At 41.0% G+C, this 26473-nt stretch overlaps 1 protein-coding gene and 1 long non-coding RNA gene across 3 annotated transcripts; one reads left to right on the top strand and one right to left on the bottom strand.

Moving 5' to 3' along the window:
* The first annotated feature begins 572 nt into the window (after nt 1–572).
* LOC5512528 (lysophospholipid acyltransferase 6) lies at nt 573–22061 on the top strand. 2 transcript variants are annotated; one of them, XM_048733679.1, is made up of 15 exons: nt 573–741; nt 972–1117; nt 2533–2610; nt 3069–3161; nt 6416–6471; nt 6695–6749; nt 7664–7787; nt 10001–10030; nt 10270–10360; nt 12387–12488; nt 13146–13249; nt 13420–13484; nt 19790–19922; nt 20116–20267; nt 21203–22061. In XM_048733679.1, exons 1-15 carry the CDS (start codon nt 679–681, stop codon nt 21369–21371), a joined length of 1461 nt encoding a protein of 486 aa, XP_048589636.1. In that variant the 5' UTR covers nt 573–678; the 3' UTR covers nt 21372–22061. The 2 variants fall into 2 exon arrangements, with proteins under 2 accessions (XP_048589636.1, XP_048589637.1); XM_048733680.1 differs by lacking the exons at nt 573–741; nt 2533–2610 and having other exon boundaries at nt 985–1117.
* LOC125573257 lies at nt 15306–18420 on the bottom strand. Its single transcript, XR_007314011.1, has 2 exons — nt 17787–18420; nt 15306–17663 (listed from the first exon to the last, which is right to left on the bottom strand). It is a non-coding gene; the product is annotated as an uncharacterized LOC125573257 (long non-coding RNA).
* Nucleotides 22062–26473: the final 4412 nt, after the last annotated feature.

Raw genomic sequence — 26473 nt, 5'->3', positions numbered from 1 at the left:
ACGGCCGTGCCTAAACTGATAATTGGACGTTTTTATATAAAACTCTGATCCTTCAATTGTTTCCTCCCCTTTTTTATAGGGCGCTAATGCAAGTGAAAGCCAGAAAACGAAAGCACAGCACAAATGATAATCCGGTAAACACGAGCGTAAAAAAATGCGTTTTCTTGCGCTTCCCTCGAGTCGAGTTTCATGTCAATACTTACAAACTCAGGCACCGGCTTGTGAGCAGGTACGTGTCAAAAAGGCTTAGCACCGCATTAATATTTATTTCCATTAAATGTAAATGGTGCTCTTTTCCCTAAGCTAAAAAGAAAATGTTACAATTGAAAGCAGCTATACTATTAACAAAGAATATTATAAATTGAATGAAAGTTTGTTTTCATTTCTGGTGGTGGTAATATAAATTGATTATAGGCATTGTCTTTTTTCCTGAGCAACGAAGAAAATATTACTTCATCACATACAAGTAAGTTATTGACAACTTAAAAAGAAACCTGTCCAAGGTTCTACAGCTTGGAAAAATTTCATCAGAAAAGTGGATCCAGAAAAGTCGAAGTTCACTTCCGGTTATGACGTAGTCGCGTGATATCAAGCGAGGTTTTTCATAGCGTCTGTTGTTGTACCAAATCCCAGGAGAAATCAACGCAAAATACAGCTAAAAGTCGATTATTTTAAAAAATGGAGACTTATCACAACTTCCTAGAAAAAGTTTGCACCTTAACTGGATTTTCTACAGACCAGGTAGGGTTGGGCAGATCGGTTTTTCTACTTCAGATTTGTGACAGCATGGTTTATTATGGTTCTTAGTTTCCGGATTCTGGTTTCATTCAAGTGCATGAAATTCGAAAATGCGCTTTTATAAATCCCTTGAATTCTAAATGCAAACTAGCTAAAGTTTAGTCAAAAGTGCCAATGTGTTTTGCTATTATTTAGCTGGATTCTCGTTTATGTTTATTTGTTTTATTCCGCAGATAATTTTTGTTTCTAGTGTTTTTCTCTGTGTGCCTTTTGGAGCGTTCTACAGAAAAGTTCTTCATCCGTCGCGCGTTTCAAGCAAAACCCGACAGACTGTTGGACTTTTGGCGGGATTGTTTCTATCCTGGCTGAGTTTTAAATGGTAAGATGCTTTGTTCTTGTATAATATCCGTATTTTATTCCATTTGTATAATGAATTTACATTTCTGTAACCGCACTTTGTAAATTTAACCTTGCTCAAGTTCTTAGAGCGCAGATGAATGCAAACTTTTTTTAATTGGTATAGGTTCTATAGAATTTAAAATATGTCACCGTTATAACAGGGACGGCATAATCATTAAAACATTTCTTTGTATTTTTTCTCATGTCTTGGTGCCAGGGCATCAGCTCCTTGCAAAGGAGCATGGGATGGAAGAATAATGATTTGCCTTCCTACCTCATAGAAAAGTTCTGGCTGACAGCCCCAACACACAACAAATTGATGCAACATTTATCATTATAGATTAATAAGGACATGTTGTAAACATGGGAATGCATTGTACGTTTTCCTTAATGGCTTTTTATTTCCTTAGTTTCATAGCTGTCAACTCTCCCGCTTTAAGCGGTGTCTATTTTGGACCTCATCACAAGCCTAATTTTTTTTAGAATGTTCATACATTCTCTGTATTCACCTGCATTGGCTCCCTTGGGTTTTTCACATATTTACTGTATTTCATCCAATTTCATTGTATTTCACCCGATTTGCATTGTTTTTGCAATTACCTGAAAGCACAATATTCAATAGGGGTTTTCTATCTGTTTTAATTCCTCTTTACTTCCATCATTACTTGCCTTTGCCCCTTTCCTGCAGGGAATGTTTATTACCTGAGGGGAGGAGGGAGAATTCTGCATAGCTGTCAACTCTCCTGCATTAGGCGGGAGTTTCAAGATTTTGAACCCCTTCTCCCCACTCTCCTGTGTTTTAACGCGAGAAAGCACCAATTCTCCCATTTTTTAGGGATTTTCTGAGGTTGACTTCTGCCATCAGACAACCCCCACCTCTTTCAATGTAAAATATATTTTCTACATATATTTTTCCCTCCACCTCAAACCCCCAATTTTTGTGGAATTTTCTAAAAATCTGCACCCCATCCCCTCCCTACCCCTGATATATCTTATATCTAATGGATACTTCACACCTGTCAACCTCTGAAAATCTCAAGCCTTAAGTATTTTTTTTTGGGCAGGGGGGTATATTCGTTTTTTTGGGTATAACCTCGCAGGTATTTGCCGTATGGAAAGCTCTCACAAACAAATCCACTTATAGATCTCACAAGATCTTACGAAATTGTGCTATGCAAGGGAAATATTTTATAGGCAAAATGACTATATCTTATATAATAATTTTTCAGAAGCGATAAAAATCGTGAAAAAGCTTAACCCAACGAGTGAGAGCAGGAGAAGGGATGCTAAATGTTGAGACTCCCGCCTAGTGCAGGAGAGTTTGACATATATGATACTTCCCTATTATCCCTCTCCAATTTGCTTGTTTAATATTTGTTCTATTTATTTTACCAGGCAAACCTTAATTATGGCTGGCGTGACAGCATTGTGTTATGTACTAACTGTTATTATAAACCCAAAACTAGTACACAGGTAATCATAGAACAACTCTGAAGGAGAGCAGTGTTGGAGTTGGTTTCTATTGCATTTTTCTCATGTTTTGTGTTTATGTGTTGAATTCTGGTGTTTTTTCAAAATCTTATGCTAAAAATCAGTTTTAAAAAACTAAACACTTATTCTTATCTATCTTAAAAATTAAAATGCTTAAAACTTAATATCCTTCTAAATAATTGAGGCTGCCTATATCAATATTAGGATAATTTGTAATTATGCAAACTATTATTTATAGTTATAAATGGATTATGAATAATTATTTGTAGTAGTGAAAATGATAATTTAAAGCAATAATCGAGAAAAAAAGTTCCTTTTCATGACAGATTCAAGAAAAGCTGTTTACATTTCAGGAGTGATGATAAACCCCAGGGGAAAGTTGTAGTTCAAATTCAATGCCAAGTTTGTTATCTCCTTTTTCTATTCCTTATTCTGCCTAGATATGTTTCTTTGGTTGCCATGGGGATCCTGTCGGCAGCGCATCTCTATCGTCAGATAACAGATTATGGAAGTTATGTGTTGGATTATACAGGGTGAGTATACCTTATTACACTTAATTTTCTTGTCACTTTAATTTCGTGAATTTTGTGATTTTAAAAAATTCGGGAAAATAAAGTGACACGAATTTTTTATTGTCGCGAAATAAGGATGCGCAAAAATTAAATGAGTACACAAGAAGCCTTTGGGGAAATATTGGCTGTTTAACACATTGACCCCTGAACCGGCCTGTACCGGCTTTGGGAAGTACCCACAACCCAAAAAATTCATAAATTCAAAATAAACACAACAAGATGAAGATACTCAGGCATCAGTCTAAGGGATAAATGGTCTTGCAGATATGCATCCAACCAAGGTGTTGGCATCTACTCTTAAGCCAAATAATAGCACAGGTTCTTTGACAAATCTCAAATCGAACAAGGAGAGAAAAGCAGAATCACCCCTCTCAATAAAACGCTCAAAATACCACACAAGGGAGAGAGATCAGCAAACACAGCTCAAGACACAAATAGATACCTTTATTCTGATCCTCCAGGTACATTTCCTTGGCCTCAAAACACAATGCCCATTCCTTGAAGGATTGTACAACCACGAAAATATGTTTACGTATTGCAAAGCATTCTGGGAGATACAGGGGAAAATTCACGAGGGGAGGGCCAGTCAACACTCCTCTCCCCAAAGTCAGATGGTTTTTTATAAGTCTTTTCACCCCGAAGCCAAACAAATCAATTCCAGGTCATACAGACCCAGAATAGAAGTGTAAACAATTTTGGAATCAATTTGGTTTCAGAAAAGACAGCATTTAGGAGAGCTGTGGTGATTCATTAGAAAATTATTTTCTCATCCGGGCAAAGCCAAACAAGAAAAAATCATCATGAATCCACCTTTGCTTGCAAATATCCATAAGCAAAGCACTCAATTATGCCCCAAAAGACTTCATGATGTCCTGAGACACTCCCCTAATATGCTCATAGCTGTATTTTTTATGAAAAATACAAGCAACCATCAACTTGTGCTGGCTTCAGCACATCGATGAGGGATTAAAAGTGGGGACCGCAAAGCACTGTTGGAAAGCTTGGATACCGCTGACTAGGTGCAGCTGTGTTTGACTTTGACGGGCTGTATAAAACTCAGAATAGGGGGGGAGGTATCTGTTTTCAGTCTGTTTTTTGTAAATTCAGCTCCAAAAAAGCCAGGAGTCAATGGGTTAATCAACCACCCCTAGATTTTAATCAAAATAACTAGACCTTTTTAGACTTGTGCTGTGACATACACCAGTGGATTGGATCACATATATGCCATTTCTAGCAAGTGAATATCTTTAACCTAGAAAATAGAATTTTTTTTACTTGGACATGACTGGACTCATTGATAGGGATGATATGCATAGCTTTTTTAGAAAAAAATGCCCAAGAAAACATCAGATTCAGGCAAGGTTTTGTGATAAGATTACTTTGACGGTGAATATACAGGAAAAGTACCAAAAGTGGGTTGACACTGCTGCTTTGAATTTATAAAGGCAAATATTTTTATAGAATTTGGGCTCCCTGTGGTTTCCCTAATGGTTTTAACATAAGAATTATCTGTTAGAATATCAGCCATAACTTAAAGGAGGCTTGTTTGTATATCAAGCAGAATTTGCCTACACTGTTGTATGCACCTAAGCTTGCGAAAAATGCATTGTTCTCAGGCAGTGAGGCAAGCATGATTTTTAGGGTGTGTTGGTAAACACATTGACCCCTGAACCGGCCTGTACCGGCTTTGGGAAGTACCCACAACCCAAAAAATTCATAAATTCAAAATAAACACAACAAGATGAAGATACTCAGGCATCAGTCTAAGGGATAAATGGTCTTGCAGATATGCATCCAACCAAGGTGTTGGCATCTACTCTTAAGCCAAATAATAGCACAGGTTCTTTGACAAATCTCAAATCGAACAAGGAGAGAAAAGCAGAATCACCCCTCTCAATAAAACGCTCAAAATACCACACAAGGGAGAGAGATCAGCAAACACAGCTCAAGACACAAATAGATACCTTTATTCTGATCCTCCAAGTACATTTCCTTGGCCTCAAAACACAATGCCCATTCCTTGAAGGATTGTACAACCACGAAAATATGTTTACGTATTGCAAAGCATTCTGGGAGATACAGGGGAAAATTCACGAGGGGAGGGCCAGTCAACACTCCTCTCCCCAAAGTCAGATGGTTTTTTATAAGTCTTTTCACCCCGAAGCCAAACAAATCAATTCCAGGTCATACAGACCCAGAATAGAAGTGTAAACAATTTTGGAATCAATTTGGTTTCAGAAAAGACAGCATTTAGGAGAGCTGTGGTGATTCATTAGAAAATTATTTTCTCATCCGGGCAAAGCCAAACAAGAAAAAATCATCATGAATCCACCTTTGCTTGCAAATATCCATAAGCAAAGCACTCAATTATGCCCCAAAAGACTTCATGATGTCCTGAGACACTCCCCTAATATGCTCATAGCTGTATTTTTTATGAAAAATACAAGCAACCATCAACTTGTGCTGGCTTCAGCACATCGACGAGGGATTAAAAGTGGGGACCGCAAAGCACTGTTGGAAAGCTTGGATACCGCTGACTAGGTGCAGCTGTGTTTGACTTTGACGGGCTGTATAAAACTCAGAATAGGGGGGGAGGTATCTGTTTTCAGTCTGTTTTTTGTAAATTCAGCTCCAAAAAAGCCAGGAGTCAATGGGTTAATAAGCTGTATGGAAACACCTTGTCTACTTAGTCATCTAATGTACATATAGTACGGTAAGGGGTTGAGTTGGGCTTGTATGTATAGATGTTTATGAAACTAAATTTAGCCCACACATCTTTTTGCTACAAATTGTTTCAGTTTTGATGATTACAGCACATTTTAATTCCACATGCTTTACTTGATTTTATTATCCCCAAATCGCGAAAATAAAGTGGTCTGGTCATAACACAGGGTGACCATGCAAAGACCCACATTACACAGGGTAACCATGCAACAGGCCCACATTACACAGGGTGACCATGCAACTGGCCCATACTACTCAAGGTGGCCAGGCAGCTGGCACAAACTACACAGGGTGACATTTCCTATGAAATTTGGCACACACTGATGATGGATTGAGAGAAGAGCAATCCCCCTCCCTTTCCCCCTATGTCCAACTCTTCCCCTCTTACAAACCCTAGCTACAACCCAATCTTCCTTTGGCAGCACCCCTCCCACCACACCCCTCCACCCCTCTTCCACTGCTCTGGATAAACTTGTCCAACTCCTTTACAGACCTCTCATGATTATCACCCAGAAGATCATCTATGTGGCATTCAGTGTACATGATGGTGAGTCATGCTTGTACGCTAAATTCTTTTCTTGGTATTCGTTTTAAAGAATATTTAATTACAGGTGTTAAACGCATTGCATTTAGTGCTTATAAAAGGGGATGCTTATTTGATACTTAACATAGGGTGGGGAGGGGCATACAAACAATTACGATACCTAGATTAATTAGTATTTACATGGGGCATTGCCATTGTGATAAAAAATCTGTGTTTGTGTAAAAAGGCATGGGCAGAGATGAGTCAAACTTGAATGCAGAGCAGAAAAAAGAAAAATTAAAGTAAGTGATTTATGGATAGCCTTGTAAACTTTGCAGCAAAGTAAATTTAAGAAACTTTATTTTTTTTAAACTAGATTTGATACTTATTTCTATATTTGCTATTTCATTTCTTTATGTCTGTGCATCAGTTAGCAGCAAATTCTATCTACCCTCTCTTTACCTAATCTGCTAAGAGAACTTTGCTCTTCTCTCTTTCTAAGCAGTTTACTGCTTATCACACAGACAATTACCAGAATGCAATCTGTAAGAAACAGAACACCCTTGAGAAATACAAAAGGAATAAACCAAGTCAGTAGGTTACTTGGTGCCTAGAAAATTACGGTGGAAGTAGAACCCTCTAGGGAAACTCAAACCTTTTTGTGTTACGGGCGAGTTATCCGACTAGAAATTGGTGTCTAGAGAACTTGTTATCAGTTCGTGTTACCTAAGACTTTAAGTTATCCAAGATAAAGTTACCTTGGTCACACTGACCTGAACATGCACACTTTGAAGAGATGGTCATCAGTTCCTTGTATTCCGGACTGATTTTCCCTTTTCAAAACACAAATAATGGAAGGCTGAAATGCACATACCCAGATTTTTGTTGTTTTTTTAGATATTTTTTCCTTGATCATCCTTGCGCTATGTATGGGCTCAGGGACGAAATGCTCAAATTCCAATGGCACTTTACAAAAAGTCTCATAAATTTGAAAAAAGTCGCACTTGATATTTTGTTTGATATTACTCACTAATTACTCAGGAAAATTTTCCGCCTTATTTGGAGTGTAATGAGCCTTATTGGTCTTATTGGTCATAAAGTCATGTTTTTCCGACATGACGGTCCCCCTGTTATTATATTTGGACATAGTTGAATATATTGCCACCCTTGCAAACAAAAAACTAGGTGCCATCTGCGTTTTCTTTTTTATCCTCAGAAAGGTTCCAAGTCCTTTAGAGTACTTTGGCTATGTATTTCACTACAGCAATATTCTGATTGGGCCCGTAGGCACGTACCACGAGTACACAGACTTTATCACCGGGACTGTATTTAACACAAAGGTAGGACCCGTCGGCACATGCCATACCGTACCGTGGGCTGCATTTAACACGAAGGTAGGACCCGTGGGCACATTCCATACCGTACCGTGGGCTGCATTTAACACAAAGGAGGTACCGTGGGCACATACCACGAGTACACAGACTTTATCACCGGGACTGCATTTAACACAAAGGTAGAACCCGTGGGCACATGCCATACCGTACCGTGGGCTGCATTTAACACAAAGGTAGGACCCGTGGGCACATGCCATACCGTACCGTGGGCTGCATTTAACACAAAGGTAGGACCGGTGGGCACATACCATACCGTACCGTGGGCTGCATTTAACACAAAGGTAGGACCCGTGGGCACATGCCATACCGTACCGTGGACTGCATTTAACACAAAGGTAGGACCCGTGTGCACATGTCATAACGTACCGTGGGCTGCATTTAACACAAAGGTAGGACCCGTGGGCACATACCATACCGTACCGTGGGCTGCATTCAACACAAAGGTAGGACCCGTGGGCACATGCCATACCGTACCGTGGACTGCATTTAACACAAAGGTAGGACCCGTGGGTACATGCCATACCGTACCGTGGGCTGCATTTAACACAAAGGTAGGACCAATGGGCACATGCCATACCGTACCGTGGACTGCATTTAACACAAAGGTAGGACCCGTGGGCACATGCCATACCGTACCGTGGGCTGCATTTAACACAAAGGTAGGACCCGTGGGCACATGCCATACCGTACCGTGGACTGCATTTAACACAAAGGTAGGACCCGTGTGCACATGCCATACCGTACCGTGGGCTGCATTTAACACAAAGGTAGGACCCGTGGGCACATACCATACCGTACCGTGGGCTGCATTTAACACAAAGGTAGGACCCGTAGGCACATGCCATACCGTACCGTGGACTGCATTTAACACAAAGGTAGGACCCGTGGGTACATGCCATACCGTACCGTGGGCTGCATTTAACACAAAGGTAGGACCAATGGGCACATGCCATACCGTACCGTGGGCTGCATTTAACACAAAGGTAGGACCCGTGGGCACATGCCATACCGTACCGTGGGCTGCATTTAACACGAAGGTAGGACCCGTGGGCACATGCCATACCGTACCGTGGGCTGCATTTAACACAAAGGTAGGACCCGTGGGCACATGCCATACCGTACCGTGGGCTGCATTTAACACGAAGGTAGGACCCGTGGGCACATGCCATACCGTACCGTGGACTGCATTTAACACAAAGTTAGGACCCGTGGGCACATGCCATACCGTACCGTGGGCTGCATTTAACACAAAGGTAGGACCCGTGGGCACATGCCATACCGTACCGTGGGCTGCATTTAACATGAAGGTAGGACCCGTGGGCACATGCCATACCGTACCGTGGGCTGCATTTAACACGAAGGTAGGACTCGTGGGCACATACCATACCGTACCGTGGGCTGCATTTAACACGAAGGTAAGGCCGTGCATCTTTGTTCTTTTTGTGCATTTCCTGTTCTTTTTTATTATTATTGAAAAATAAAAAAATGCATACCTTATCGTGAAAAGCGAGCCTCTTTCAGATAAGTGGAATAATGACAAAGTGAATTAGCAGTATGTTCTAATTTTGGATAAGAGCTTTAAAATTGCAGTACGCCTTAATTATAGATCAGTGCGACAGTAATTAGAATTGTGACAAAACAATGAGCAATGCGCGCTAATTATAGATTAGTGCGACATTAATTAGAATTGTGAATAAACAATGAGCAATGCGCGCTAATTATAGATCAGTGCGACAGTAATTAAAATTGTTACAAAACAATAAGCAATGCGGACTAATTATAGATCATTGCGACATTAATGAGAATTGTGACAAAACAATTAGCAGTGCGCGCTAATTATAGATTAGTGCGACAGTGATTAAAATTGTGAAAAAAAATGAGCAATGCGCGCTAATACTAGATCAGTGCGACATTAATTAGAATTGTGACAAAACAATGAGCAATGCGCGCTAATTAGACATAAGTGCAGCAGTAATTAGAATTGTGAAAAAGCAATAATCAGTGTGCGCTAATTATAGATAAGTGCGACAGTAATTAGAATTGGAAAAAGCATTTAGCAATGCGCGCTTATTAAAGATAAGTGTGTTGGTAATTATAGAATTGTTACAAAACAATGAAAAGTGCGTATAACATAATATTTCTTTTTTCTCGTTTCCTAGGGTGATGAACCAGCTGACCCATCTCCCTTGGTAAGTTACCATGGCAACATCACGTACATTTAACCCTTGTGAGCAGATCTCTATCGATGTCCGCTTTACCGTTTCGGTTGATCTCTAGAATTACGAGCAGATCACAGAAAGGAAAGTGAAGTACCGAGCTAGCGGGGTACCTGCTTAAAAGCTTGTCATTCGCTTTTCCTATACAAATATAATTAACTTTTCTATAATTAGCTTTTTCTCTACAAATATAGTTACTGTTTTATCAACAGAAAGCCACCGTTGAAAAGCTGTCTAGCGCTGTCCTGTGTGTGGTGGTTTTCGTGGTCGCTTCTCCGCGCTTCCCGGTTGCCTCCAATGCGGGTAAATAGCGTCAAGAGGAAAAAAAGGGACACCTCTACACAATCCCCCTTCCTAGTCCGCCTACATTCCCTCCCTCTTTTGAGAGGAAGTTATTATGCCTCCCCCCCCATCCCCTGTGATGACGTAGATTATGAATGTATTGTTTTTGTTTGGCGGCATTGAACGTTTGGATCCTTTACGTTTTGTAGAAACTTTAATTATTTTTAATTGATTTGTTATTTACTTTAGATTTACTGTTAGAAGGCTAACTCTTCCTTAATGACTACCACAGAGAATGAACAAAAATGTAATGGAAAAAAAATAAAATGACGGGAAAAAATAACAATTCTATTTTGGTGGTAGCAGTTTCGAGACTGTTTTTCTATCTCCCGGAATTATTTGGTGCACTATGGGTAGAGTTCAGATTGCATGAAAACCGAAAAAGTAGATTGAACAGTTTTTAAAATTACCTAAGAATCGTCTTCGAGGTTGTTCAATTCCTGGTGTTATTTCTTGTGTAGTTTGACCTTAGCCGTGGAAATTTATTTAGCGACGAGCTAAATGTTCCATTATATCGCAGTTGAGTCGTTTATAGTTCTTTAGTACTCCAGTTCGGTAGCGGAAGTGACATAAGTCGAAACCTTTTTCACCTCCTTCCATCCTTCAAGCGTAAAATCGTTTTTCCCAGCTGAAAAGTTGCCATTCTCAGCGCAGAAGCAGTAATAGGAAATTGAGTCACCGTTGTTTTTCTGTCCGATGTACGGACAGTAGAAAGTTTGACACGGACCGCTGCACAAAACTCGCAGAAGACCCAGTTTGGGATGTTTGCATCTGAACCAGCGTTCATCAGAATAAGCTGTGCTTTGAGCAGCGAAGAATGAAAGACAAAGGATAACAACACACGGTAGCAATACTGATGCGTGCATTTTTTAACAAGTTGTACCGTGGAACCCTTAATCTATGCTGATCAAATTAATTTTATGTTTTATCAAACACCGCTTAGATAGTTCTTATTACTATCTTTTCATTTTAATTCATTAAAGTGTCAACACTCGCTGAAATATTAAGTTTTTAAAGACAGCCGATGACATTGAGATAGGTTTCAAGTTAAACAACTGTCTTCCATAAACTATTTAGGTAGAGAAGCATGTTCTTATCTCATTTAATAATACCCCCAAAAGGGCGGCTTTTATTCAATTGAATACTCAACCGTATTGAAGTTTACGCGAAGATTCGGTTCTGTTTGAGAAATGTTTGACGTCGCTACTAACCTAGCAACAAACATGTATTTGCCTAACATATAAAACTAAAACTGGAGAATGGTGCGATTATGAGTTATGACTCAGTTTAGGATGAAGTCTTTTGTTCACTAAATTGAGACACCGAAATCAATCCCTGTTTACTGTTTACTTAATTCTCTAGAGTTTATTCTCTACAGCCTTAGTAACCCTCATATGGTTCTAACAATTTCTTGACAAAACCTTTTTCGAAGGGTGGGGGATTGGAAGGAAAATTGTATAGCTTTGCAGCCCTACCCCTCCCTGTCACTCCCCCACAGGAGAGTTTGTATGCACCAGCATTTTCGGGGCAACAATGTAAACAAAAATTCATATAAAATGTATATTTATGTCATTCGAATGTATGAAGCAGGCGCTCAGTGAGGATTTGCTTAAGTGGGTTGATTCGTACGCGAAAAGTTTGAGATTTGTCGATTCTTCATGAAGAAAAGACCGTGCATTCGGTGCCCTCTTGGGAACGCTCCTTCTTAGTCCAGAGAGGGGAGGGGGGGGGGGGGGTAAAGAGGGGTAGGAGTCCGAAAGGTCCAGACGGTTAACTTTATGTGTGTAGACCTATTACCAGAGCGAAGGATGCCGATTTAATGTCTTAATTGATCCGTGGTCAGTGAATTACTATTCGGAACCCACCCTGCGTTTTTCTCTAGACACGCCCCCGCCGTGTTAAGCAACACCAAGCTGAAATATTTTTATCCAACAAGTTCGTACTGCTTGCACTTCTAATCTACGTCTTACTTACATTTTTGTTCCAGATCCCTATTTTATAGACAATACACCCTTCATATACAGACTGATTTACGCCTGGCTGTCAATAGTCGCGACAAGAATGCGATATTACTTCGCCTTCAAAGCCGGTAAGACCACTTCCTTGTCTGGATTGGCTTGAGGGGGGGGGGGGAGGTGCGTAAGGTGTACTAGAGTCCACTTAAAGTTGTAGGATTTGGAAGAAAACAGACATTGACAGTATTTCATACAGTTGTTGTGCTTTTATTATTAGTCAAGGATTAAGATATTTGAAAAAAAAAAACTGTTAAATGCGATTTTGATGAAATCCAAGCGACAAAATATATTATGGGTTCCCTCGTTCAAAATCCTTTTGAGCCTTGAACTGTTTTCCGTGGCATACACTTAAAAGACTTCCAATACCTTCTCACAGCAAAGTTAAACAATCATAGCATAGAGAATGTGTTCTGTTACAAATTGAAAACTTGATGGAAGCGAATCATGGCGAGAGCTCTCACAATACTCAAAATCGGGGTCAAGGAGTGAGTTGATTATGAAGGAGTTCCAGGCTTTCCCTTTGTATAACCAGCTTTGAAATTCAACGCCAACCTTTTGCGAAAGTTTTTAGCTTCCCTACCCCCCCCCCCGTTATCTCATCCAGTCCCTCCTTCTCTTTAATAATAAAAGGTCCTTTATGTAGTAAAGGGGCACCTCTACCAAGCAGCTAGCTAGTGACGCCACATTATCCTGTGTACTGTGCTAAAGGGTATGTCTATGCGCTTTTCTAGGCGAGGCAATCAATAACATCTGCGGACTGGGCTTCGGCGGCTACGACGAGGAAGGGAATCCATCATGGAACAAAATGTCAAATGCTAATATCACAAAGCTAGAGGTACTATTACACTTATGTAGGATTTAAGGCCATATTTAGCTAGCACTACTATCTGCGTAACATCGTTTAGGTGCGTATTTTTTTTGCGAACCGAGAGATTTCACTCAGTCGTGATTGACAGCGTTTTATAGATGTGTTTTTACTAATTTGCATAATGCTGCATTCTTCAGCTTGCACAAAATATGAAAATGCTGCTGGATAATTGGAATATTTCCACAGCGGTGTGGCTTAGAAGGTAAGAGGTGGCTCACGCTACTCCACGGCTAACGTAAGGATAATGTGTTTTTTCTTCACGGAACTCCAACAGGGCACTATTAAACCAACAACTAAACACAGTGTAAGTTTCAGTCTCATTTATTCACAAATTCCATACAAATTTATAGGTCTACAAACTGCCCAGGGAAAATTGATTCCCGAATCAAAATGTCATGCGTGCTTAAAATTTTTCCTCCAACGATTTTCCCAGTTGTACAGTTCTTGTTTTAAGTTTCCCGGATGATCATCCACGCATCTAACAACCAAAAGGGGTGTTTGCTAGTTTGTTTTGCTTTTTGCTAACGCAAATCCCTTTTTTCTACGATATTATCATCATCATACCACAGGTAACCCAAGCTAATAGGGGTTCAGGAACAGTAGCGCATATAGGGAGGAGGGGGGAGGGTTTAGGGGGTTTAAGCCCCCCCTTGGGATGCCAGAAAGCCATATGTAACAAATTAACAAATTACCCCCTCCTATGTCACTGAGCCAAATCCCCCCTTTAGCGAAAGGCCAGATCTGCCCCTGAGGGGGTAAAATACAGTGAATGTATAAGGGGAAAGTAGGGGGGTGAACCTGTACTTATACAGTGGTTGATGGTTTAGAAGACGAAGTGTTTTGTTTGGGCTGGATGCATTTTTCCCAGTTTTATCGCGTCGGAATATTTTTTGTTTCTTATACATTTCCCCTTTACTTTTCTAATAGTTCGTATGTTTTTTGCGTATTGAGAATTCTGATACTTGTAATGGCCAAATGACTGGTTACAAAAACAGAGGGGGGGGGGATGCAATAAGACGCCAAAAGTTAACCTTTTTTTACCAAGTGTGCCTTCCGTTTTATTTTTCGCAGACGGAAAGTAAAAAGGAAGAAACGATTATTTTGAAAGTAATTTAATAATACAAGATATGGAATGTTATTAAACTCCTAGTCCGAAGAGTAAGCAGAGGATCACCAGTAATGCAATGTCAATCACACGCGAAAAGTGTGTCGGCTTAGCTCACGACTGCTACCTTCATCCCGGCCAGTTAATAGCTCAATTGCGAATCATCTAGCGGGCGTGGACTCGCCTCGTCGCTTAAGACGTTGCAGCTCACGAACCGCCTGATGTAACAAACAACACTTCGTAGGGTCTTGAACTCGAACGAACCCTTTAGGATCGTCTAAATCTATTCTGGTCGCGATTATGCGAATCAAACAACAACCAACTTTGAGATGTCTCAAATAGGGCGATTTTATATAGTAAATATCTAACGATGAACATGCCTTACTGCTCAGAGATTCGATACTACTCTCAATGCCCGGTAGCGGGTTGTTCTTGTCTGTGCTATCGTTCATAGTGTCATTACACATTACATCACTTCTCCTCAAGTGGAGGTGCCGACCGCGTTTTTTTTAGGTAATCTCGTCAATGCGCAGCAAGGCGGTATTGGGAAATCCATCTTCTCTTGCGGATCCCTGAGAAGATGGATCTCCCAAAAACAGCCTCCTGCATAGAGCAATAGAACAACAATGTACTCCTAGGATGATAAGTCTTGCGTCCCCTTGGTGTTTTCCTTGACGAGAAAACGCGGGCTGCTCTTTCCATAAATAGAAATGTATGTAAAACATCTAGTTTATTCTATTCAATTTTGCAGGTTCTTTATATTCCCAAGCCACGCCCCCTCATCAACCCACACATTTAACCTGTATAGCGCAAGAAGATAACTCAACATGAATACAGGAAGAGTATCTAGAAAAAAAACCTCGACCCCCTCTTCCAATAATCAAATTTCTTCGTTTTCTTCTTCAGCTTTTCATTTTCTTTTGCTATGCATTCTTAAATTGCCACTTTGACCATAGATGCTTTTCATTAGGGTGATTAGGATTTCAAGTCCTGCGAGGGAGTTTCCCAGAGATACATCTACTTGCTTAGCATCTTACCTATTCTTCGATTTTGCGCCTTTCTACTCATTACCATTCTTCTAGTGTTATTCTTTGTGGTTTTCTCTCCCTGTGCTGTTTCCCTTTTGGGTTGCTGTGGCGTATAACCTCCTCTTGGTGGTGGAAGGCGTGGAAGGTCTACCCATTAACCCACGGGCGTGGCCCTTTCTGGGGTAATCATCTGCATGATTGTTTCGGTGTTTCCCTTTTTTGGTAGATCCTACAGTTGAACGATGTAGTTCGCGTAGAGTTTACCTTCTCGTTAAATAACTTAACTAACCATGTGTAAAACATGACTTACTTTTTGCTGCTTCGTTCTTACTCTGACCACTTGCACTTAGTAAATGGCGTTGCAGTGTCTTTGTGAATACCGATGATCAGTACGTCATCGCTGTGCTGTTTGGTCACACGCGCGTCATCGTTTGACTACGGTCTTATTCGACTTGTTTTGCTTTATCCGCACTTTGAGCTGTGTTCCCTTGACCTTTCCTTCTTGTACACCCGCGATAAATGCGGAAAGCTCAGAAGCTGTGGGCGATAAAGAGTCATCTCTACAGCCTGACGACCGATTTCATCAGGTCTCGCGTCTGATAACTCTGTCACGGTGTAGTGCTTAGGCGATACGACGTCTTGTTCGACCATCGCTTCTCTATTATTGAAGTTAATAAGGATGGATTCTGTTCCTATTACCGATAATTCTGCATAGATTTCTTTCCTCGGTCACTCCTTTTTGTCTTTCCGTGATCTGCGTTGAGATGTTTTCGGTCTTCGGTTTCTGCGCTTCGCCTTCTTCGTCTGTGCTTGTGCTTGGGTGCATTTATGAAGGAACTCCTGGTCTCCTTTGCTATCAGTAGTCGCCGTAGTCGTCGTAGGTGTGTATTCAGAGGGGAGCTCCGGATCAATGCCTTCATTTGGTGTATGCAAAACACCTGCATCAGTTTCTAGGTTAGCATGGTTGTCATTCTTTGATACCCGAACATCTTCGCCTCCAATCTCCAGCTGTGGTTCTTTCTACACTTTTTGACATACTGGTTAGATAGAATTTCTTTGTCCTTCTGTAACTCTGTTATCGATGGAGCATATTTTAATGACACATTAAACTGATAAAATGGAAGTACATTCCCGACCTCCAATTATCTTGGATTCACATTCACCATTAACTTGGCTCCATCAGCGGGCCTGTGGACTATGTGTGTTTGTTCCACATTAATGAACGTCGGTAATAATCTATAGCCACTTAAATCTTATGTACAATATTAATATTTTTCAGTCACTTCACCTTTACCTTCTTCTTCAAGGTAAGCTGTCTCAGACTCAGGCACTGAAACTCCTGCAAGATCTGTTGCCGGAGTAGTAACACAGTCAGCGCTATCTTCGTGTAACGACTCTGACATTACGCACCGAGACTCTTCTACAAAACATTCATTTTGCCTTAGCTTAGTATGTTCGCTTTTGACTTTCCTCTCCCAGCGAAGCTGACTTCGAATCAGAAACTGGATCAAGAACTGGTGTATCCGGTAAACCCGTGTCAACTGCAAAGTCTGTGGCCAGAGTAGTAACAACGTCTGCGTTTCCCTCGGGTAACGTGTCTGTCATTTCTTCAGTCATCATGATGCAAGCTTGGTCTTGTTTCGTCTCCTTGTCTTGGGATTCTTCGGACTGTTGTATCCGTGAAACCCGTGACATCTCTGCCACCATCCACTTATGCTCATCAAGCGACACCTGGCTGACGGAAGAAAGAAGCGCTGACATGTGGTCTGGTCCTGGTGCGCTGTCATCCATCAGATGAACCTGGACGGTTACCATTTGTTGGAACCTGTGTTGGTTAGCATTAATGGCAGATACGCAATCATTTAACGAATTTCGTATCTACCATTTATGGTAACCAATACAAGTCGATTAACTGACGACGACAAAGGTTCCATTTGCCCAAGCACTAAGCTGAGGGGTCTCATCAGCTTAGTCAATGACTCGGCAAGTAAGGGATGGAGTTTGACTTGACGACCCTGGCGCGATGACAAGCCACAAGGCTATCGAGGCTTTATGTGTCGCATGATGCACGCAGATTAAACAGGCGGAATTCCTGGAGTCCTGTAGAGGACGCAATCACCATCGGCTTTACGTGTGAGGACGGCTGGACATTGACTTTGGTGGTGACCACTCTCTTGGCATTCTGTCGACGCAATAGATGGACAAGCACTAGTCTAATTCTACTTTGTTCTCTTCTCCTTGATCATCACTATAGAAAATTACAACAGAACAAATAATTACCAGAAGGAAATAAAAGTGTTAAAGAAACACCACTTGTACACTGACACCAACACGCCACCGCCCGCCTATCTCATAAAACGACGCTACGTACCCCGACACTCGATTTACTTCTGCAATAGTAGAACGCTGCGGCTCCTGCTGTGCAGACTGCTAGCCCGGTGAGGACGGGGTGGTCCTTAAAAAACTCTATCATTTTGAAAACTTGGTACGCTCCATGAATACTTGTGTTCTGTTTCGCTTCATGAACGTTTTGATCAGTTTGGGGAAATGCTGATTATGACGTCAAACAATATGTAATCATCCTCGAGCTCTCACCAAAATTACACGATTTCATTTAGAAATAACATTATTAACACACCCCAAAAAACGAACCCGAGTAGTTTCTTAAGTGAAGTTATTGTAAAATACCACCAGAGGCTGTTAGGAATAATCGATCAATTAATTCCCATGAGCCTTTTTACGTCTAGCGCGAGCTATACGCTGCTGCATCGCGCAAGCTAGACAGTGCATAACCCGTATAAATCACACGGTATGCAGGCGAAGTTAGAAAAAAAGGAGAAAATGGTGATTGCGCATCGAAGTTCGTAGCCTTCTCCATAGGCATCTCAAAGAGCAGAAAAAGAAAAAAAATTGGGTTTCCTGTGGCAAAAAAAAGGGAAGTGACAAACCGGAAGCGCCCCATTCCCTCTCTACTTCTCCTTAGTCTCCCTCCTCCGCAATTTCGCCATAGGATACCCATTCTTTTCGTCCTTTTCATTATGAATTTCGCTAGTATTTTAATTAAATACAGAGCAATGGAATAATCTACGAGGTGTGGCCACATGCATACATATCTAGACCTATTCTATGAAAAACGATTTATTGAGTAAGGCCCTGAAAAACGATTTATTGAATAAGGCCCTGAAAAACGATTTATTGAATAAGGCCCTGAAAAACGATTTATTGAATAAGGCCCTGAAAAACGATTTATTGAATAAGGCCCTGAAAAACGATTTATTGAATAAGGCCCTGTTTAGTGCTCTAGATATGCACATTTTCCTAGAGTCAAACCAGAATTTGATGACGGTAAAGTATCTCCAAGTCGTTTTGAATTTCAGACGTTCTTCGAATTCACAAAATTACCAACACTAGTCCTCGATATATTTTACAAAAGAAAGCTTGGGACATTAGGAAAATGTGATATCGTTACTCGAGTCGAGACTACTTTAAACACTTTTATTCCCGCCAATTAAAACGGAAGTGGAAGTTATTTTATTCGCATCGTAATATATTTACTTGTAAAAACAAATCCGTGAGCGCAAGCTAAAAGTCTTTTTAAACCATCAATCTCTGAATAAGTACGGGCTCGCCCAACAAACTGCCCGGGGGAAATTGATCCCTTTTCGATTCGCTGCATCGTAATACAAAAATCAGAATAGTGTTTCGTGTCACCATGTAGCCTCAGTATTAGACAAGATTTTTATTTCCATACATTCAAAATATTAGTACAGCGGCTTACAAATAAAAACTTTAAAAATCAACATGAATGATATAATCAACAATTGTAGTCTTTAAATTAACTAAACTTCTCCGTAACTCTTTTTAATACATGGCATGGGTATCACTCGCTACGGTAGGGGCGTGTCTATAGAAAAACGCAGTTTGGGGTCCACGGTCCAGAGTAGTAATTGCATCCTTAGCTCTGGTAATAAAAGGTCACTAGATCTGAAGGGGTCAACCGTAGTTGACTCATCTTGTCACGTGAGCAGGGTAGGGACCAGACCCGCCTTTGGAACCGTGTCTGCATTATTCTAAATGGTCTAAAAGAGCCTGGGGCGAGCGCGCGGGAGACCTGTGATATTCTAAGACGATAGGGACTAGGCTCCATTTCCTAGATGTCTGCCATCAAAATCGTAGTAAACACGAATTCCTGCAAGTTTACGTGGAAATTTTCGACTAACAAAGTTCCAGAGCGATAAAAAAGCAAAAAATTGATTGAAGCGGGACTCCCAAATATGGTATGTAGTGCCTAATAAGGAAATGACCGAGCGAGCTAGAAAAACGACAGTTTTTAAAACAAAATTGACTGATATGAATTCTTCCATTATATTTTAGGATTGTATACGACCGCGTGACATCTCATCGGACTCTGGCAACGTTCCTTTTGTCCGCTTTCTGGCACGGCTTTTACGGCGGCTACTACCTCACTTTCATTACCTGTCAAATCTTAGTGGAGGCGGCACGAGTGGTAAGATAAGCTGTATGGCTACTCGGTCTTGCTGTGAATGCGGCCCCCATGAGATCCTTGGCATCCTAGAGGAAGAAGGGATTTGACAAAAACCCTTTGAAAGAGTAACATCAGCACTTTTTAACAAAATTTGTGTTTAACTGAAAAAGGAAGTACGTTTCACAATCCTTACAGTTTACGTCTTTTCTTCTAGGCGCGTCGAACTCTTCGAGAGCATTTCCAGGGATCAAAAATGACATCACGTTTCTACGACGTCATTACGTGTGTTGTAACCATGGTATTCGTGACGTATGCGACGGTACCGTTTGTGTTGTTAGATCCATGGAAAGGCCTGCGATTTTGGAGGTAAATAAATCTTTAAATATCGGGTTGTCTTGGAAACAAACGCAATATCAATAGATCATTTGAGGTATCTATCATCTGTTGTGACCAAACTTGCATACTAGGACAATACAAGTGAAAAAAGAAACAGTCGAGTTTAATAGCAGTTCGAGGTTCTGTTTTACCAGTTACCTGTCCTCCTCGTTCCTGGCGGCACATAGGGCCTTCTTAGCAGTCTTCCTCTTCTTTCTGTCAGCCGCTTTTACCCGCACCTCCTTCCATGTCCTCCACCCCGCCTCGTCCCCCCCCCCCCCCCCCCCTCGTCCCTTTCACGGTCCTTCTCCAAGTTTAGGTCTTCCTCTCTTTCTTTTTCCCTCGGTTACTCAGGTCATGGCTTCATAACAAAGACTTTCTAGATATTGTCTAAGCATATAGCCTATCATTTTCCATGTTCTCCTTTTACAAGCGACTTTTATCACATTCGTGTTTGGTATTACATACATAGGGCGCTTGTTTTTTTTATGCATTAATGTTAAGCTGTTTATTACATTAATACCATGATCAGTTTGGATTCTTTTGTTTTTTGAAGGACGATTACAAGCGAAATATCCTCGAAAATAATTGATGGTTCTAAATTTTCCTTATGCGTTATTCATGCGGGAAATTTAGAAAAAGACAATAAAATCTTTTGTCTTCTAAATTTCCCTGTACATCAGTGCATGAGAGAAGTTTAGAACCAAGATGCATGTCTTCTAGTTTCCACCAGCGAAACAAATAGATACCGTGGCATCTCGGGGAATTTAGTGATTAAATTTCCCCGCAACCGAGGGATGATTAATTGAAGTCCCCTCTTGCCATGCTATAACTTGTAATTATGGGCAATGTGTTATTGTATTTGTGATTGATACGAGGACCTTATTACTTCATACTAACCTTCCCTCTTACCCTTCTTCTTCAAGGTCCCTTTATTTCTTCGGTCACATTGGAAGCCTTCTAGCGCTACTGGTACTCCGGGGAAAACCCTCACGGCCACAACCCAAACCAACCAATCAAGACGCGAACAGAAACGGAATTTTGACGTCAATGACATGCGCAGTGAAAAACCTCAATCCGCGCGAGGGAAGCTAAAAGATGCTATACCTCTTCGGTTACATTGCAAGCCTTCTAGCGCTAAAGGTGTTGCGAGGGAAACCCTCCTGTCCACACGTTAAAGCAGGCAATCAGGACGCGAACATTGTCATTGACATATGTACAGGGAACAGTCTTAAAGCAGGGAGATGACTAAAGATCAAAATTATCAGTCAGAATTATATAAAGGAAAACATTAGCTGTCATTAGCCTTTAACGGTTTGGCCTCATTTAGAATAATAAGCATTTAATAAAAGAGTTTCTTGTTTATTAACTTATATTATTAAAGGGTTTCCCCTGGTAAATCGACTAGGTAGAACTCTATTTTCTTACTGTTATTTTATATTATAGCATTTGTAAAGGTTTTTATAACTTAAATTATTAGTGCACATCGACCCTCTAGTCAATGTTTTTGCTTGTTATGTATTTCATTGAAAAAACATCTAGTTGGTATACAGCGAGCACTCAACTGCTTAAACAATAGGACCACGGACACTTAGTTAATTATCAGGACCAAAAAATAATATATTTGAACGTTGAGGGAATGATTAAAAGAGTAATTATTTAATTGATATATGAAAAGTATGAATTAGCTTAGTTTAAAATACTGCTTAAAAGAAATAATAGGCAATTATATTTAAGATATCCAATTTTTTCTCAAGTTTTACAAATAAAACTCTTTTCAGAATCGATGCGAGTTGATAAGTCATCAATGTTTTTGTTGATGTTTAATTATGAGTTTTTATATGTAAAACTACGTCTAATAGACTTGTCTTTGGATACACGATACTTGGCCAGTCTTGGGCGGTAAAGAAGGGTATGTGTTAATTGTCGCTCAAAAGAGTTTGCCATATTTATATTTGTATCCCAATAACTCCAGCCCAAGAGACCAGAAATACGGCCGACTAAACGACGATGTAGTAATGGGTTTGGATATGTTTTGTTTTCCTATTTCTTTTTCTGATGACTTGTTTTTTTGTGAGAAGACCATTTGATTTGTGCTACATTCACTACACATCATGCGACACTACACATCATGGGACATTACACATTATGGGACACTACACATCATGGAACATTACACATTATGGGACACTACACATCATGGGACTACACATCATGCGACACTACACATCATGCGACACTACACATAATGCGACACTACACATCATGGGACACTACACATCATGCGACACTACACATCATGCGACACTACACATAATGAGACACTACACATGCGACACTACACATCATGCGACACTACACATCATGCGACACTACACATCATGCGACACTACACATGCGACACTACACATCATGGGACACTACATATGCGATAATACACATCATGCGACACTACACATCATGCGACACTACACATCATGCGACACTACACATCATGGGACACTACACATCATGCGACACTACACATCATGCGACACTACACATGCGACACTACACATCATGGGACACTACACATCATGCGACACTACACATTGGGACATAAAACATCATGAGACACTATACATCCTGGGACACTACACATTATGGGAAACTACATCATGCGACACTACACATTATGCGAAACTACACATAATGGGACACTACACATCAGGCGACACTACACATGGGGCACTACACATGGGACACTACACATTATGGGACATTCCACATCATTGGACACAATATATCATGGGACACTACACATGCGACATTACACATCATGGGACACTACTAATTATGGGACACTACACAGAATGGGACACTACACATCATGGGACACCACACATCATTGGACACTACACATCATGGAACATGACACATTGGACACTACACATCATGGGACACTACACATTATGCGACACAATATATCATGGGACACTACAAATCATGGGACACTACACATTATGGGACACTACACATCATGGGACACTACACATCATGGGACACTACACATCATTGGACACTACACATCATGGGACACTACACATTGGGACACTACACATCATGGGACACTACACATCATGGGACACTACACATCATGGGACACTACACATCATGGGACACTACACATCATGGGGCACTACACATCATGGGACACTACACATCATGGGACACAACACATCATGGGACACTACACATCATGGGACACTATTAGGGACACTACATACCATGGGACACTACACATCATGGGACACTACACATCATGGGACACTACACATCATGGGACACTACACATCATGGGACACTACACATCATGGGACACTACAAATCATGGGGCACTACACATCATGGGACACTATTAGGGACACTACATACCATGGGACACTACACATCATGGGACACTACACATCATGGGACACTACACATCATGGGACACTACACATGGGACACTACACATCATGGGACACTACACATGGGACACTACATATCATGGGACACTACACATCATGGGACACTATTAGGGACACAACACATCATGGGACACTACACATCATGGGACACTACACATGGGACACTACACATCATGGGACACTACACATCATGGGACACTACACATCATGGGACACAACACATCATGGGACACAACACATCATGGGACACTACACATCATGGGACACTACACATCATGGGACACAACACATCATGGGACACTACACATCATGGGACACTACACATCATGGGACACTACACATCATGGGACACAACACATCATGGGACACTACACATCATGGGGCACTATTAGGGACACTAAATATCATGGGACACTACACATCATGACTAGACTTGATTTTTTGTAAGAAGATCATTTGATTTGTGCTACTTTTATGAAATGTGAAAAGGATTTATTTTGACTCCTCAGAAAAGGTTTCGAGTATAGAGGGTAAAATTTAACAAATAAGTTGAAGTTATAAGATTTGAAAATCGAGGTAAATGTGTTTAAGGCAATTCAAAGGGAAAAGTATTTTTGATCATTTCAGGACGAGACTCGGGTTACCAAGAAACTCGACTTACTGAGGCATCGTATTTCTGAGCGTTTCTATTATCGAGGCATTAAATTACCTAGGGTTCGTGTTACCGAGGGCTTGTTTTACTACGGGTGCAACTTTAATGCAAGAAACACTAGTACTTTTAATTGTATTTTTATTAATATGCAAATTCACAGCGAGACATATTTACAATAATTCAATAAGCATGATAACATGGCCGTTTTTTCTGGAAACGATAACAAACTTTCTATATCTTTTGTACAATTCAAATGTTATAATATTTTTTGCTATATATAATATGATGGATGGAATTTGGCTAAACACGTAGTAGCGGTACGGAAACTTCAGCACAGGTACGGTAGGAAAACTTCAGTACCACAGAAGTCAGCAAGTTAAAACTTTAGAAAATTACCACTCATCATGCGACACTACACATTATGGGACATTACACATTACGCTACACTACACATCATGGGACACTACACATTATGCGACACTACACATCATGGGACACTACACATGGGACACTACACATCATGCGACACTACACATTATGGGACACTTTATATGGGACACTACACATTATGGGACACTACACACCATGGGACACTACACATCATGGGACACTACATATCCTGCGACACTACACATCATGGGACACTACACATCATGGGACACTACACATCATGGGACACAACACTTCATGGGACACTACACATCATGGGACACTACACATGGGACAATACACACCATGGGACACTACACATCATGGGACACAACACATCATGGGACACTACACATCATGGGACACTACACATCATGGGACACAACACATGGGACACTACACATCATGGGACACTACACATGGGACAATACACACCATGGGACACTACACATCATGGGACACTACACATCATGGGACACAACACATCATGGGACACAACACATCATGGGACACTACACATTGTGGGACACTACACATCATGGGACACAACACATCATGGGACACTACACATCATGGGACACTATTAGGGACACAACACATCATGGGACACTACACATCATGGGACACTACACATCATGGGACACAACACATCATGGGACACTACACATTGTGGGACACTACACATCATGGGACACAACACATCATGGGACACTACACATCATGGGACACTATTAGGGACACAACACATCATGGGACACTACACATCATGGGACACAACACATCATGGGACACTACACATCATGGGACACTACACATCATGGGACACTACACATCATGGGACACTACACATCATGGGACACAACACATCATGGGACACTATTAGGGACACAACACATCATGGGACACTACACATCATGGGACACTACACATCATGGGACACAACACATCATGGGACACTACACATTGTGGGACACTACACATCATGGGACACAACACATCATGGGACACTACACATCATGGGACACTACACATCATGGGACACTACACATCATGGGACACTACACATCATGGGACACTACACATCATGGGACACTACACATCATGGGACACAACACATCATGGGACACTACACATCATGGGACACAACACATCATGGGACACTACACATCATGGGACACTACACATCATGGGACACTACATACCATGGGACACTACACATCATGGGACACTTCACATCATGGGACACTACACATCATGGGACACTACACATCATGGGACACTACACATCATGGGACACTACACATCATGGGACACTACACATCATGGGACACTACACATCATTGGACACTACACATCATGGGACACTACACATCATTGGACACTACACATCATGGGACACTACACATGGGACACTACACATCATGGAACACTATTAGGGACACTACATACCATGGGACACTACACATCATGGGACACTACACATCATGGGACACCACACATCATGGGACACTACACATCATGGGACACTACACATGGGACACTATTAGGGACACAACACATCATGGGACACTACACATCATGGGACACTACACATCATGGGACACAACACATCATGGGACACAACACATCATGGGACACTACACATCATGGGACACTATTAGGGACAC

Source organism: Nematostella vectensis, chromosome 10 (genome assembly GCF_932526225.1).
Source record: "Nematostella vectensis chromosome 10, jaNemVect1.1, whole genome shotgun sequence".
Taxonomy (NCBI): domain Eukaryota; kingdom Metazoa; phylum Cnidaria; class Anthozoa; order Actiniaria; family Edwardsiidae; genus Nematostella; species Nematostella vectensis.
This window is presented reverse-complemented; position numbering and strand designations above follow the sequence as displayed.

Excerpts from the sequence above, each read along its gene's own strand:
- LOC5512528 (XM_048733679.1), top strand. The coding sequence starts at position 679 with ATGGAGACTTATCACAACTTCCTAGAAAAAGTTTGCACCTTAACTGGA. Across the intron at positions 2,611-3,068 it reads AACCCAAAACTAGTACACAG|ATATGTTTCTTTGGTTGCCA; the intron begins GTAATCATAGAA and ends TATTCTGCCTAG. Across the intron at positions 7,788-10,000 it reads GGACTGTATTTAACACAAAG|GGTGATGAACCAGCTGACCC; the intron begins GTAGGACCCGTC and ends CTCGTTTCCTAG.